The 17,008-nt window shown below is 34.5% G+C and overlaps 1 protein-coding gene across 2 annotated transcripts in view; it reads right to left on the bottom strand.

The window, feature by feature from the left end:
- Window positions 1-976: 976 nt before the first annotated feature.
- Rbm27 (RNA binding motif protein 27) overlaps window positions 977-17,008 on the bottom strand; it is a 79,411-nt gene continuing 63,379 nt past the window's right edge. Inside the window, exons 16-21 of one of the 2 annotated variants that reach the window (XM_026384362.2) lie at window positions 16,402-16,476; window positions 16,106-16,270; window positions 13,987-14,091; window positions 13,684-13,875; window positions 6,305-6,415; window positions 977-4,826 (exon numbers count right to left, since the gene is read on the bottom strand). In XM_026384362.2, the coding sequence (XP_026240147.1) occupies window positions 4,743-4,826; window positions 6,305-6,415; window positions 13,684-13,875; window positions 13,987-14,091; window positions 16,106-16,270; window positions 16,402-16,476 (732 nt within the window). In that variant the 3' untranslated portion in view covers window positions 977-4,742. The remainder of the gene's footprint in view (window positions 4,827-6,304; window positions 6,416-13,683; window positions 13,876-13,986; window positions 14,092-16,105; window positions 16,271-16,401; window positions 16,477-17,008) is intronic. The other variant, XM_026384361.2, reaches the window with a different exon arrangement.

The following is a 17,008-nucleotide window of genomic DNA, read 5'->3' as shown; positions in this document are numbered from 1 at the left end:
GTATATACAAATATGTAACAACAAATCCCCATCACTGTGTACAATTATAATACACCAATTTAAAAACAGAAAAATTTAAAAATAACAAAAAGTACAAATGAGCCCATCTGCTCTACAGTATAATGTAGGTCCCATTTGGCCTCAGGCAACCTTGACTCTTACTCAATATTCCAAGTTTCCAGGTATGATGGCACACTGTACTCCCAGTGATTCAGGAGGCTGAGGCAGGAGGACCACAAATACAAAGCCAGCCTCAAGCAACTTAGTGAAGTCCTAAGCAACTTAGTGAGACATCTCAAAATTAAAAATTTTGAAAAAGGAATGGAGATATGGCTCAGTGGTTGAGCACCCCTGAGTTCAATCCCTAGTACCAGAAAAAAAAAAAAAAAACAAATCCATATGTTGATATATACAGTCATATCTGTTTACTGTTAACTAAATCCAGACTAGGTAATATGATGAAGTTCAAAATGTGTCCTTGGCTTTAACACAATTACCTCAAAAATCAGTAAAATCATCAATAAAATCAATAGTTTCTATTAAGGAAAGTGACGTCTTAGTAAAACATTTGACTTGTCTTCTTTTTTTTAATATTTATTTTTTGTTGTAACTGGACACAATACCTTTACTTACTTATTTATTTTTATGTGGTGCTGAGGATCCAACCCAGGGCCTCCCATGTGCTTGGCGAGCGCTAAACCTCTGAACCACAACCCCAGCCCTTTGACATGTTAAACAGATATAACTATGTTCAGAACCTTGCTCCCTGCAAAAGGCCCCAGAATTTTATTATACATATACACAGGATAGGATCACTTAACAATCTATTCAAAACAAATGGCCACATAAAGCTTATTTGCCATTTACATAATACATGTAATACAAATAAAATTTGTTTATTTGAAAAGAATGAAATAAACTTAATGTTTTCCTGAATAAGCTGAAAATTATAAATGTCCTTCCAAACAATACACTTAAGGAGAATTTTAAAAAGAGCAATTTTTAAAATGAGAAAATAGGAACCCCTGTGAAATATTCCTCCTTCCCTTTCCCATCACCACCTCAGTGTGTAAGATCACTGCCTTCTCTAGTTAATCCTTACAAAATCTTCATCACATTTAGAACTTAAATATCTTTTAAGTCATCTCTTCTAGGTATTCTTTCTCTTTTTCCTGTTCTACATAAGGAAAATGTCCTTCCTATTATTGGCACACAAAGTGAATATCTTCACAATAATATAACTGTTTTCATAATATTGTTTGTGCTTTGTATCTGGGATACTAACATCTATCCATGACCAAAAAAATATGGCTATCAATGGTCACTTACAAGGAGCACTTTAATAGACTTCTCTTTCATTCTCTAGACTACCCTGATCAGGGAGCTGTTCACCTGGACATTTAATAGCCAGTAACTCTGAACCCAAATTCATATTGGATAACATTCGTTCATATACTTGAACCCAACAGAAAGCACACATACATACCTACTGCTCACACTCTCTCATGAGCAAGCATACACACGCATATTCTTTCTTTCCAGAACAAGCCAGAATTACAGCTCTTTTGGTGATTGTTATAATTTTTGGAATGGTTCATAAATTTTCCGAATTCTTTTAAATTTGTAATACTTTCATTTTTTTTCTTTTTTTCCCAATTGTGAACCATTCCATATTGCATCTTTATTGCAAAAGTCAACATGCTTCTTAAGAAATTCAGATTGTAATCAATAAAACAAACATTACATATATGAATTTAAATGTATAAACAGTTAGAAATTCAACAATATCTCCTATTTTACTATTACACAAGTTCACAATTTTGTAAAAACTATAATACAGGCATACTATACATCAAGAGGAACCACTATTCCTTTTCACATGATTTTTTTCTTCTTTTTTTGAAATAATGATCCATCATAATGGACCTTTTTCACTTTAACAAGACTGTTTTCCAATTTATTATCTTAGCTGGTGACAATATTTTCCCAATATGACATGAAGAAATTGAGAGAAATTTTGTATTCCTTAAGGTTACCTTTTTAGGCTTGGGCAGAAATCCAGTAACTCAACCTGACCTAGCCATACTAATGGCTTTTATTGCTGATCAACTACACATTAAGAAGAACAGCAGAATTTGCCTTGATGCTGTATATTATTTATGTAAATAAAGGTGTCGAGAAAAAAAAGTCACGGTAGTTATTTGCTTTTTAGAGAATTCTAAGAGTTGGAGAGGATGCCGGTAAAAAAATTCCCAAAGGGGAAAAAGTGTGTGTGTGTGTGTGTGTGTGTGTGGTGTGGTGTGTGTGTGTGTGTGTATTCAACTACTTAATACTAATCTTAAATTTTATAATACAATTAATTCATGTTCTGAATTCATTTGAGAATCAAGCATGTTTTAGAATTCTTAGGACATTTTAATATTTTTTAGTTCTATTTAAGGTACACTGAAAATGAAGTCTTATAGAAAGGACCTCAAACCTTAATGAAAAAAACTATCCATCTGTTCTTCACTTTAGCATCCTTCTCTTTCATCCCCTGCCCCCAGTAACTAAAAGTCAAAGAAATCCTCAACTCACTCTATAGTGAGAGTACAGTTAAGATGTCAACTTTGAAGTTAAAAAATCATATGAAAAGGAATCTCATTCTGTTGAACTGTCAGTCTACTGAAAATTTTCTTACAGCTCCATTAATTTACTGTAATTTTCAGTTTCCAAATACAAAAATACAACAATTCTTATTGAAATCTATACGCTGGTAGTTTTAGTACACAAAAGAAAAAAAAAACCAAACAAATTATTTACAAAATTATACAGTTTAAGAAAAAACTTTGTACAAAAAATATATAAATCCTTTGTTCCCTCTATCACGTTTAAATTGTCAGGACTCAAAATATTCACCACAATGAATCTTTCAAAATATATACTGACTGAGCCACAGACATCAAGAAAATTTCATTAGAGATGATGGAGGAGTAAGGAGCAAGATTGCTTATTCTAGGTACCCCATTCTAATGTTCTCCTTCTTTTATAAGCTTATTTTAGCTTCAGTGTTATCAGAAATATAACAATAACCTAGAAAGAGGAAGTCCTTATTATTAAGGGAAAATTACACGAACTTATAAATGACCCTGGTTTGACACATCATTCCAGGAAAATATGTAGAAGGAAAAGGATGATCAGAACATGGGATTTAACTTTTTGAAGCTACGTAAATCTAGAGTCCTGAAGGTTTTAAGTTTCTTAGTGAATAGTTTCTCCTTTCAGAAACAAATCTTTACCTCAGGAAACAAAATCCTTGATATAGTGATCACCAAGAACCTTCTGAAGCCAAAAGGTTTCAAATTTTCACACCACACACATATAAAAACACAGATGTGTATATCCTTGAAAAAGTAACATCCTATGTACATTAATCATTTTATTTCCCTAGGGGTCAATACAGTGTAGTGTTGCTCCTCTGCTTTTCCATCTAACATTTAGAACACAAGGACATAAATTTACATATATATTTTACTTAACAGATATACTATACAGTGTACAGTAAAAATGCACACAGTAAAGGAAGCTGTCTACTAAAGGATGCATATGTTCATGGATAGCAACAAGCTACAAAATTACGAAAATATAAGGTCATCTGATCAAAGTCAAGTTATGACTCCCATTTATTACTAGCATACCCAGCCTCCTACCCCACCCCCATTCTACCCCCAGTCACCTCACCATCATGGTTTAAATTTAGGAAAAGAATTTCGGACACATTTTAACCCTTTTGTCTAACTATAACTAAACTGAACCTTTAAGGGGTGGGGGGAGAAGCTGGTGACTCTCCCCTTTTATTTATCAAAATATCACTTATTTATCAAGGTGGTGTTTTAAAACTTTTTATTGGGGAATGACTCTTGATGGCCCAACTAAATCACTCATCTCAATAATGGGTAAGTCACACCTATGACTAAAAAGGCAACAGGAAGAAAACAGGGAACGAGAAAGGGTGAACAGGTGAAAGCCTTTTACATTTTGAGTTTTTAAAAAAAGGGATCAACTGAACCAATTCACTAAATATCAAAGCAAAGATCAGCAGCAGGAAAAGTTTAGGAGTTAATATGAGGATAGAAATACCTTGTAGCTAGCTACCATTGCCTTGTAGCATTTGAGAACAGAGTTTGTTGTGATTTTCACTGAAATAGCACTACTGCACATAAAACCCTGAAAAAACTGAGAGTGAATACAAACTGGGCTGCTCCACAGTAAAAAAATTAAATTTACTTTTCTTCCAAGACAACTCTTGAAAGCAAAAGGGTATTTTAATTACAAATATCTCCTACTGTCTGACGACCCATTCATAATAGCTGAGAGTTAAGAGATTCCAGGCGATTTTGACATTTAATGAAATTTTATCAGATTATAATCCAAAATAAAATTTCTGAACACCCTGTCATTTACATCATAATCCAACACCAATAGCAACAAAAACAGGTGGTGTGGAAAATAAGGCTCTAGAGATTATCCATGTCATTCCTGTGGATCTTCACAACTGCATAAAAGTCACTAGGCCTTTGGTGCTTTAATATCATGTACAATTATGAGATGTGTTTAAATAGCAAACTTGCTGTCCTTAAATCTACTGTGTTGAAAAGAAAAATAAAAAAATTTTTTTTTTGGCTCATTGACTTCTTTAAATAATTTTAAAAAGTTGTTCTTCTAAACAATATTCCTAAAAATTATACAGCTTGCATCAGATTTCATCTTCGCCATGAACGAGACTCATATTCATCTTCATCTTCATCATCATCATCATGCAAGAACAAATCTGAGGTTTCTGTTTCCTGAAGAAAGAGAGGGTAAAATTCGCTTAAAACATTAAATACTTTTTAGGCCAATGGAGAAACAGGCTAGTATACAAAGCCCAGGCTATATTTACAAGTGATATACTCAAGAGTTATCTCTCAGGGCAAAAAACACCCAAAATTGTTTGTTGTTGAACAGGCTGGTAACTCTTTTTAGAGTATAGTATGATGTTTTGGTACATTCAAACATCATTTTTTTTATGTGCTGGGGACTGAACCCAGGGCTTTGTGCATGTGAGACAAGCACTCTACCAACTGAGTTGTATCCCAATCCCAAACATCATATATTGATCAACTCAGGGCACTCAGATTATCATTATCTCAGAAGATCTTCTTTCTTTGTGATGAAAACATTCAAAATGCTTTCTTCTAACTGCTTTGAATTGTATGACATTGTTAATTATAATCATTCTGAGTAATAGAACACAAGAATTTATTCTTCCTGTCTAGCTGTGACTTTATACTTGTTAACCAAGCTTTCTCCCTTTCCCCAAACACTTTTTAAAAGAATATAAATTCTCCTCTGCTAATATTAATATATTTTCATTCTAATTATCATCAGGAAAATAAATACCTATGCGTGTGAATGGTAGAAAAAAAATTTTAAAATATCTATGAGCAATGTCTCTGATAAATTAATTTTATTCCATTAACTTGAGGAAATAAATGGTCAAACTACTAAATTTTTCCTGTTATGTTTATCTAATTATTTGTAAGGAATAAATACATTAATCTCCCATGACACTTGATATTCCAAATCATATATTTAAAATTTGACACAAAGTAGCCACAAACATTACTAAAATACTAAGACTTTGCTTTCTTTCTGTTGTGAGGATTTCTACTTCTGCTATATAAAATTACCCATGTAGTCAGAAGACACTTGATCAATTATAAATTCTTGACATATTTTAAAGCCAAGATTATGATGAATCAGAAATAATTTGCAACACAGCTTAAGTGTTCACTTTAATAAACTAATTAGAAACACAACAGTAAACCAGGCACAGTGGCATATGCCTGTAATCCAGCAATTCGGGAGTCTGAGGAAGGAGGATCCCAAGTTTGAAGCAATCCTCAGCAATTTAGCAAAGCCCTGAGCATCTCAGTGAGACTCTGTTTCAAAATAAAAAAATAAAAAGGGCTGGGGATGTAGTTCAATGATAAAGTGCCTCTGGCTTAAATCTCTCCATTACCAAACAAAAAGAAAAAAGTAAAGAAAAACCAATATTAATACAGCAAAATCAATTTTCTTGTATTTTAAGACTGATTATTATTTCTAAACTGATCTAACTAAAAGCATGAAAAACACTATATGTGCATGTATATATGTGTGTGTGTGTGTGTGTGTGTGTGTGTATTTTTAAAGTTGTACTATTTAGTGTGAAGGAAAATATCTAATTGGGAAATGAGACGTGATCTAATTCAAGTCTTAATCATTCAATCATTGAATTTACCTCTTCCTTGACTTCTTCTTCCTCGGTCTCAGTGGATATAGATGGTACCTTGGGCTTGTGCCATGATATTTGTAGCCGACGGTCTTTGAACTTTGACCCTTGGTTTGCAGCCTAAAATATATTTTAGAAAAACATGTAATTTTGCATCATATTTGTAATGATTTTGTCAAATTCTATATTATTTAGAAAGTATAATGATCTGGGGGAAAATCTGTTAAGGTGAGTCCACAATCTAGAAAGAAGGAAGTCCATTTTATTTAGAACAATTTGTTCTGGTCTGTCTTGGACAGTCCACCATTTCTATATAAGTCAGTAAATTTTACCACTTATCACATTTGGGATGATGTATATAGTTGTTCTTCTATATAAGTCATGATGAGAATAATAAATATTCTTTTCTTGATTATTAACCTTTGATTTTGATGGGTACAAATTTAGATTCATACCTTAAAGTACATAATTCTTTAAAAAGGTGAATCAAAGGGCCAGGCACAGTGGTGTATGCCTATAATCCTAGCTACTTAGGATTCTGAGGCAGGAGGATTGCAAATGCAAGGCCAGCCTGAGTAACATGTCTTAAAATAAAAATTTTAAAAGGGCCAAGGATATATAGCTCAGTGGTAGAGTGCTGGCCTAGCATATATAAGACTTTGGGTTCAATCCCCAGTACTATAAAAAAGAATAAGAAAAGAAAAGGGAAAAAAAAGGAAACAATCTAGCGTCCATTCACTTCACTGCAGGTCTTACAGCCTATTTACTATTTTTTAAATAATTATTTATTTGTTTGTTTGTTTGTTTGTTTTTATGTTGTGCTGAAGATTGAACCCAGTGCTTCATACATGCCAGGCAAGTATTCTGCCACTGAGCTACAGCCAGGGCCCCTTATTTACTTTTTAATAAAGCTCTTCCCATTTCCTCTTCTAAAGTGCTATTCAATGACAAGTACTCCCTAGTCCATCTACCTATTCAATGAGCATTAATTAGACACATATGTCCTAACTAAAGGTAAAACTGCTCTGTTTCAAATGGGCTTCTTCGTACTAGTTTCTTAACATTTTTTTTTCCTCAGCAAATTTCAGTGTGAAGGCAAAAGTTTCATTTTAAAGACAAAGTAACAGAAACAAGAGAAAAAGGATTCAAAGTTTCATGAAAGTGAGTGCTTAGTTACTCTGATAGCTTTTCTATCAAAGGTACTAGATTGCAAAACTGTGTGCAGATCTGACAAACATAACATTTTGTGTGCAGTTCTGACAAACATTAACAGAAGGGGTTCTTTCTAATTTCACTCTGGATTGTCCATGAAAAAAATCTCTGATAAACCTCATGAAGCCACGCATAATTCTAAGGCATTCCTGTATATCAGTGACATTCCTGTATATCAGTGACATTTCCAGAGAACTGGAAATGAGGAAAACCACCCCATTCACAATATCCTCAAAAAAAATAATAAAATACTTGGGAATCAACCTAACAAAAGAGGTGAAAGATTTATACAATGAAAACTACAGAACCCTAAAGAAAGAAATAGAAGAAGATCTTAGAAGATGGAAAAATATACCCTGTTCATGGATAGGCAGAACTAACATCATCAAAATGGCGATATTACCAAAAGGTCTCTATAGGTTCAATGCAATGCCAATCAAAATCCCAATAGCATTTCTTTTTTGTTGTTGTTGTTTTTTTAAAGAGAGAGTGAGAGAGTGAGAGAGAGAGAGAGAATTTTTTTAATATTTATTTTTTAGTTCTCGGCGGACACAACATCTTTGTTGGTATGTGGTGCTGAGGATCGAACCTGGGCGGCACGAGCCACATCCCCAGCCCCAACAACAGCATTTCTTGTAGAAATAGATAAAGCAATCATGAAATTCATATGGAAAAATAAAAGACCCAGAATAGCAAAAGCAATTCTAAGCAGGAAGTGTGAATCAGGAGGTATAGCGATACCAGATTTCAAACTGTACTACAAAGCAATAGTAACAAAAACAGCATGGTACTGGTACCAAAACAAGCGGGTGGACCAATGGTATAGAATAGAGTACACAGAAACCAATCCACAAAATTACAACTATCTTATATTCGATAAAGGGGCTAAAAGCATGCAATGGAGGAAGGATAGCATCTTCAACAAATGGTGCTGGGAAAACTGGAAATCCATATGCAACAAAATCAAACTGAATCCCCTCCTCTCGACACACACAAAAGTCAACTCAAAATGGATCAAGGACCTTGATATCAAATCAGAGACTATGCGTCTGATAGAAGAAAAGGTTGGCTCCGATCTACATATTGTGAGGTCGGGCTCCAAATTCCTTAATAGGACACCCATAGCACAAGAGTTAATAACAAGAGTCAACAAATGGGACTTACTTAAACTAAAAAGTTTTTTCTCAGCAAGAGAAACAATAAGAGAGGTCAACAGGGAGCCTACATCATGGGAACAAATTTTTACTCCTCACACTTCAGATAGAGCCCTAATATCCAGAGTATACAAAGAACTCAAAAAATTAAACAGTAAGAAAACAAATAACCCAATCAACAAATGGGCCAAAGACCTGAACAGACACTTCTCAGAGGAGGACATACAATCAATCAACAAGTACATGAAAAAATGCTCACCATCTCTAGCAGTCAGAGAAATGCAAATCAAAACCACCCTAAGATACCATCTCACTCCAGTAAGATTGGCAGCCATTATGAAGTCAAACAACAAGTGCTGGCGAGGATGTGGGGAAAAGGGTACTCTTGTACATTGCTGGTGGGACTGCAAATTGGTGCTGCCAATATGGAAAGCAGTATGGAGATTGCTGGGAAAGTTAGGAATGGAACCACCATTTGACCCAGCTATTGCCCTTCTCAGACTATTCCCTGAAGACCTTAAAAGAGCGTACTACAGGGATACTGCCACATCGATGTTCATAGCAGCACAATTCACAATAGCTAGACTGTGGAACCAACCCCGATGCCCCTCAATAGATGAATGGGTAAAAAAAATGTGGCATTTATACACAATGGAGTACTACGCAGCACTAAGAAATGACAAAATCATGGAATTTGCAGGGAAATGGATGGCACTAGAGCAGATTTTGCTAAGTGAAGCTAGCCAATCCCTAAAAAACAAATGCCAAATGTCTTCTTTGATATAATGAGAGCAACTAAGAACAGAGCAGGGAGGAAGAGCAGAAGGAAAAGATTAACTTTAAACAGAGTCATGAGGTGGGAGGGAAAGGGAGAGAAAAGGGAAATTGCATGGAAATGGAAGGAGACCCTCATTGTTATACAAAATTACATATAAGAGGTTGTGAGGGGAATGGGAAAAAATAAGGAGAGAAATGAATTACAGTAGATGAGGTAGAGAGAGAAGATGGGAGGGGAGGGGAGGGGGGATAGTAGAGGATAAGAAAGGTAGCAGAATACAACAATTACTAATAGGGCATTATGTAAAATTGTGGATGTGTAACCGACGTGATTCTGCAATCTGCATTTGGGGTAAAAATTGGGAGTTCATAACCCACTTCAATCTAATGTATGAAATATGATATGTCAAGAGCTTTGTAATGTTGTGAACAACCAATAAAAAAAATTAAAAAAAAGAAATTTCCTAACAAGCTTGGCATAGTAGCACATGTCTATAATCCAATCACCCTTAGCAATTTAGTTGGGCCCTGCTTTTTTAAAAAAAAAAAAAAAAAAGACTGGAGATAGTAGTCCAGTGGTAAAGTGGCCCTGGATTTAATTCCCAGTACCAAAAATAGGTAGGTAGGTACATAGATAAGATTCTTTTCTTTTTAACAAATCCTGACTTACATCAGCAATAACAACCACCATGTGATTCTTAGCTCAGAGGCCAAACCATGATTAGTTTAATTCAGTCATGGTAACTCTGTTTCCCTTAAAGACATTAGTTTAGAAATGGGCATAAGACACTTCTGGCTAAGGTGCATGAAGGTACATCACTGGTTGGGAGTGATGGTGGCTGGCGAAGTAGGTAGACTACTTTCTGGAAAGGTTTTCTTCTCTTCCCTACTTTAACAACTGGCATAAGAAATGTTTTGAACAACCAATTAAAAAAAAAAGAAATTAAAAAAAAAAGAAAGGTAGTATCCTTACTTTTCTACCTTTGTGCATTGTTGTTAGAGGTTGTGTATGATGTTTGTTATTGCTGCAGTCACCCTAATACCATGAGGAAAAATGCCCAAGATAACAGAAAGACCTTGTGTAGTTAAGTTTCTGAATTAACCATTTCTCAAACTTCTGGGTATGAAGTTGTCATCCTCCTCCTCCTCCTCCTCCTCCCCACCCCCCAAGCCAGGGAGGGAGGCAGGGGCAAACCTCCTTGTGTTAATGCAGGAATGTCTGGAAGCAAGTGGATTATGAGAACTATAACCTTACCAGTCCATCCTTCTTTAAATAGGCTGGTGGGGTGTGGCTGGAATAGGTGGGTAAGTGGGGACATGCCTTGGAAAGGTGCCCAGCAGTCCTTATCTCTGTGCTTCCTCTTGGCCATGAGGGGAGGAGCTTCCCTCTCCTATGCCCTTCCCCCATCGTGTTCTACCTCAGCATGGGCCTACTGCAATGGAGTCAGCCATCCATGGACTGAGACGTCTGATTCAGTGAACCAAAATAAATTTTTCCTCCACTAAGTTGTTCCTGTCAAGTACTCTGGGCACAGCAATGAAAAACTGACAAAACACTCCCTGCCTCATGATTTCTTGAAAAGGAAGAAAATACATGTTTATATTTTCAAGTTATTTATCTGTCACTTGCAGCCAAATGTATTGAGAGAACCATGTATTACCTTTATAACCAGGAAAGGAAAAAAAAACCAAAGTTCCATCATGTAACACTGAGTATAATGGTTAAACCACACTACCACAATTCAACACTCTGCAAGTTAATTGATGCATGCTACTTGAAAAATGCCAACATCAAGTCCAAATATTCCAAACACTTAGAAAAATAACTTCCCTTGTTGAAACCTGTCAAATGTCTCTTTAAACCAGAGATAAACTAATGTACCTTAGTTCTTGCCCTGTGCCCTTAAGTAAGCTTTATGACTTATAACTTTCAGCTGCTGAACAAACCTGCAATGTCAAAATACTTAATGGAATTCTTCATAAAGATCTTTAATAATCCTTAAATCTCTGTGAGGTAAAAAACATATAAACAAAGATTCTCTTTATAAAAATTGTTTCTGAATTGATTTTGATATTTAAAATACATAAAATTTTATTTATATTTTTATATATTCCATGTTTTTAAAAGATATTTAATATATAAAATAATTTGAGGTAAAAAGTCTGATTTTAAAAAATTTATGTTCACTGAAAGTTAGAGATACAAAGAAAACAATTAAAAACTTGAATTCTGCTACCTACAACTAACAATTTAATGCACTTTTCATTTCAAGTTTATATGTAGTTTTGAATTTTTTTTTTTTTTTTTTTTTTTTTTTTTTAGTACTGGGGACGGAACCCAGGGGTGCTCTACCATTGAGCTACATCCTTACCCTGTTATTTTCTAACAGGGACTCACTAAATTGCCCTCGCTGACCTCAAACCGGCAACCTTCCTGCCTTAGCCTCCTGAGTTACTGGGATTACTGGAGGTACCTAATCTTTTCTTAAACTAATAGTTAATCCCCAAATTTTCCCCATATTGGTCAACAGTCTTTTAGAACATGACTTTAGGGGCTGGATTTGTAGCTCAGTGGTAGAGTGCTTGCTTAGCACATGTGAGGCATTGGGTTCGATCCTCAGCACCACATAAAAATAAACAAATAAAGGTATTGTGTCCATCTACAACTAAAAAAGAAATTTAAAAAGAACATTTTTTAAAAAATCTTTATTTTTATTTGTTTATTTTTATGTGGTGCTGGGGACCCAGCCCAGGGCCTCATGCATGAGTGGCAAGCACTCTACCACTGAGCTACAACCCCAGCCCAAGAACACGTTTTTAATGACAAGCAAAATACTATTGAATAATTACATGGTTCCCATTTCACTAAGAGTGCTACAATGAGAATACTTAGGCACTATTTGTACATAACCACAATTCCCTTATGATAAATTCCTAAAAGTAGACTATTGGATAGAAGAACAAACTACAAGGGCCTCCAGAATTAGATTCTTACACTAGCTTGCCTATAACCCATCAGTTTTTTATATAGACATAGTTATATATCTATATCTATATTCACATACATATGGTTCATCCTTTCACAATCACTAAGAACAGCATAAAAATATTAAAAATACAGATTTCATCATCTTGGCCTTGGGATATAAAAGACATTAAGAAGAGTTCATTTAAGTATGCTAAATTTACTCACAATAACATCTGCAAACTGTTCAAAGAAAGCATACTAAATTACCCAAGTAGCTAATCCGGGGGTATTTTCCTAGTACTCAGTATTGTCAGCTGACTCTCAAATCTGGACTCTCTTTATAATAACCTATTGTTCTCCAAGAGTCAAGGTAAACAAAATTAATGAGCATCAAATTAATAAAAACACTTGGAGTGAAGCCTTGCCCTTCATGATTTGGCTCACCATCTTTAACACATTTTAAAGTAGAAATATTTTCACTCAAAAAAGTTGTCTGAGAAGAAACCTAATTATCTTGGTTCTGGCCTTTAATGACTGAATGGCCTTGGTTGGCATTTTAAGCTTTGGTTTTCTTCACATCTGAACACATAAAATGATACACAGAGATTCATGTTTTCACTTTCACATTTATATAATTATTTATATAATTATTTAAGCTTGTATAAATGAGAGCAATGTATAAAAATGTTCTAGCTCGATGAATATAGAATGAGTGGCTGGAAAGAGAATATACTCTGTATGTCAGAATAATAAAGACATCTGCCTGTAACAAATTTCTATTTGTATGTTTGCCTTAAAGGAAGTGGGCTGCCACATACAGAATATAACTAAACATGTCTACTGGCCTAATAAATTCTTTGTTTTTTTTTTTTAACTCTAATCCAAATCAATTTTGGGCTGGGGATATAGCTCAGTTGGAAGAGTGCTTGCCTCGAATGCACAAGGCCCTGGGTTCAATCCCCAGCACTACAAACAAAAAAATTAATTTTACTTATTGACTAGGATTATCTGATAAACCATATAATAATCCAAGAACAAAAATCAAATGCAGCTTTGGAACAACTTGTCACCACACATGCATTTACATGGAATATCATGGAATTATAAAGCAAGATCTACTTTTTGACCTTCAAATAAATTAGTAAGAATTTACTAATATGCATATTTTTACAACTAAAATTTCTAATGTATAAACATTGGTATTTGCACAGACTGTAGCAAAGAAAATGCTGAACACAGTGTTTTTACAGTTAGCATTTGCTACTTCAAAAACTTACTGAGAAATGCTGAAGTAATTCATCTTTTTCCTCCTCAATGAATCCCCTAACTGTTAGTGCTTTGGGGCGGTGGTCCACCACCATGTGATTTAGTGAGCCCCTCCCTCTTCCTCCACGGCCTCGGCCTCTTCCTCGACTTTGAGAGGACATGGTCTTTCCTCGACCCACAGGTAAAATACCTAATCGTGCAGCCTGAATAACAACAACAAAAAGTAGAATGTAACATACATTGTTAGACTAAACCTTCGAAAATAGAGAAAAAGCTAAATTTTGAGATGTTACATGTGGTGGGTTAAATCTCACCTCAACCTGTAACTGATTGAGTTTTTTCCGTAATTCTGTTGTGTCTTCTCCAGAGGATAATCTCTTATGAAGGTCTAGTTCAGTATCTAGTAACTCTTTCTGGGCCTTTGGAAAAATTAAGAGTAAAAAGGTATTTTTTAAGGTAACTTCCAAGATTTTATCAGAAAATTACAGTTTCACAATGACACATCTACCTTTTGAGAAAATAAGTGAGAGGATGCCAAGAAACATGTGCTTTAAGGAAAGTAACTTTACAAACAAAAACTACAAAAGTATAGTGAGCATAACGACAATAAATAGTAGTATAACAGCATAAGATGACCTATAATTTTGATCCTGGAAATAGTCACCTAAGAAGAGGGAGCTGAAATAATTTTCACATAATAATGCATCATAAATGAAACATAATGGGGCAAAGTAAATTAAATGATAAGCATTTATTAACTATACAAATGTAATAGTTATAGAATTCCTTTCTAACAGGAACTCCGTAACTGTTGCCATTCTTTCTTGTATGAGATACAAAAAAAGTCACGCCTTTAGGCGGCATGAGTGTGAGAGAGATTTACCCTTCCATGCACTTTTCTTTTTTTTTTTTTTAATTAATTGCTGTAACTTTATTTTATTTTCATCCTTTAGAATAAAATGACTTTCTACAAAAAATAAATAGTTGCTAATGTGTTTTGTTGTTGTTGTTCTAATCAGTTATACATGATAAGCAGTTTTATATATTTTTTTTTCTTTTTTGGGGGGGTGGTAGTGGGGTACTGGGGATTTCAGCCAGGGATGCTTTTACTGAGTCACATCCTGAGCCCTTTTTATTTTATCTATCTGTTATTTATTTGGTAATAAGGATTGCACCCAGGGGTGCTTAACCACTGAGTCACATCCCATCCCTTTTATTATGTGTTTTATTCTGAGACAGGGTCTTGCTAAGTTGCTGAGGTTCTCACTAAGTTGCTGCGGCTGGCCTTGAACTTGTGAGCTTGTGATCCTCCTGTCTCAGCCTTCTGTGTTGGTGGGATTACAGGCATGTGCCACCATGCCCAGCCCTCCCATGCACTCATTGATTTTAAAACGTACATATGGTTGGGCATGATGGTTTGCACCTATAGTCCCAACTAAATGGAGATTGACATTGGGAGGATCACTTGATCACAAGAGTTTTAAACTAACTACTACACGTCTAAAAAAAGAGTAAAGTATATTATATTCTTTCTAGAATTGGGGAATATCTCAATAAAAACATATTTTTTATTTTATAAAAGCAATCTTAACTATCACTTTATATTCCTACACTGATAGAGAACCATCATTTCAAATATATACAATAATTACATTTTATGTATCTGACAAATTTATTCCCAGCTCTCAAAGGGTGGAAGTGATCTAAAATCCCACTAATGAAGTTGTGGTATAAGGGAACCTCTGCATAAAGCAAGTACTCTCCCAAGATATAGAAACAGATATGAAATAATAAAACTAGACTGAAAGAGATCTAGAACTTATTATTCTAATAGCATACCACATTTTTATTCCTATTAAGACCAATGATATCTTTTAACTATCAAAAGGGAATGTCTTTGGGGATGGAGATGTGGCTCAACAGTAGAGCACTAGACTAGCATGCGCAAGGCCCTGGGTTCAACCCTCGGCACCACATGAAAACAAAATAAAGATATTACTAAAACAGATATTTTAAAACAGGGTGGGGGGTGGAAATGGCTTTATAGAAAATAGTTCTTTCCAAGCCATTACTTGAGCAGTTTCCTTTTCATCAGCACAGAAGACAAAAAATTCAATTAAAAAATACACACCTTTGTGTGTATTTTTTAATACACACAAAGTGTATTAAAGTGGGAGTGTAGCTCAGTGGTAAAGCCCATGCTTGGCATATACAAGGCCCCAGGTTTAATCCCTAGCACCAAATGAAAACGAAACACACTTTTGTTCCAAAAGGGAATTATCACCTCTTCTCAAAAAGAGGATAAACAGCATCTATAGAACCACTGAAAAAAATACACTATCACTGTTTACCTGTCTCTATTAGGTTAGTAGCTATCTAAGGGTTTCACTGCACTTTCAAAGTACCAAGAATGTGGTAGATGTAAATAGATACCTCTGTTTTTGTCTTTACTTTCGATGGTGTGGAGACTGCAGAAGAAGTTTTTAATTCATCTTTTAATTGTGAGATCTTTTCTCCAAGCTCTTTCAAAGTCTTCATTATATTTGCTCTTTCTTCTGGTTTCATGTTTTTGTTTTTTTCAAGCTTAGATATCAGCATCTACAAAATAAGCAGAAAAAGTAAAACTATACTTTGTAAATTGCAATCTTAAAAACTCAGAAGTCTGGATATCTTTGTAAATCAACTCTAAACACCAATTCCAACAAGCAAATAATGAGTTCTTATCTTACCTTCTGACATTCTATTTGTTTTTCCAACATTTCTTGCCTCTTTTTCCTCATATCTTGTTGTAGCTTCATTGCTTCCTATATAAAGAGGTAAAAAAAAAAAATTAGTAACAGATAACAAAATTTACCAATGATATATAATACTACTATACTCTCATTTCTTCTGAATTATTCCTAAGATTTTCTTTCTAGTTAAAAAAGAAAAGCTAAAACCAGGGACAAAATCGTGGAGTATATTTTCTCCCAAAACTTTTAGCATAAGAGAATTCACATTTTAAAATTTATAACTGCACTTTAAAAAAAATATTTAAAATACTGGATACTGACTAGCTCTATGAGATTTACTGATTAAAATGATATGAATATCTTTAAAGAAAACAAGAGCTATTTTCAACTTACCAATGTAATAAGCCAAATCCTTAATTTTGAAGTTCCAAATTTAATAAAAATGTGAGATGCAGTTATAGGTTAGAAATCACCAAAATCTATGGATTTTTGCCAGAAAAATTTTGCTTTCACCTCTGAGAAGTGAATCTTTCTACTAAGACAGTACATACAAAAATCTACTTTATTTGGAAAAAACCTCTATGACTAGCTTAAATCTAAAATG

Source organism: Urocitellus parryii, chromosome 1 (genome assembly GCF_045843805.1).
Source record: "Urocitellus parryii isolate mUroPar1 chromosome 1, mUroPar1.hap1, whole genome shotgun sequence".
Taxonomy (NCBI): Eukaryota; Metazoa; Chordata; class Mammalia; order Rodentia; family Sciuridae; genus Urocitellus; species Urocitellus parryii.
Note: the sequence above shows the minus strand (reverse complement) of the source record. Positions and strands in the feature narration are given on the sequence as shown.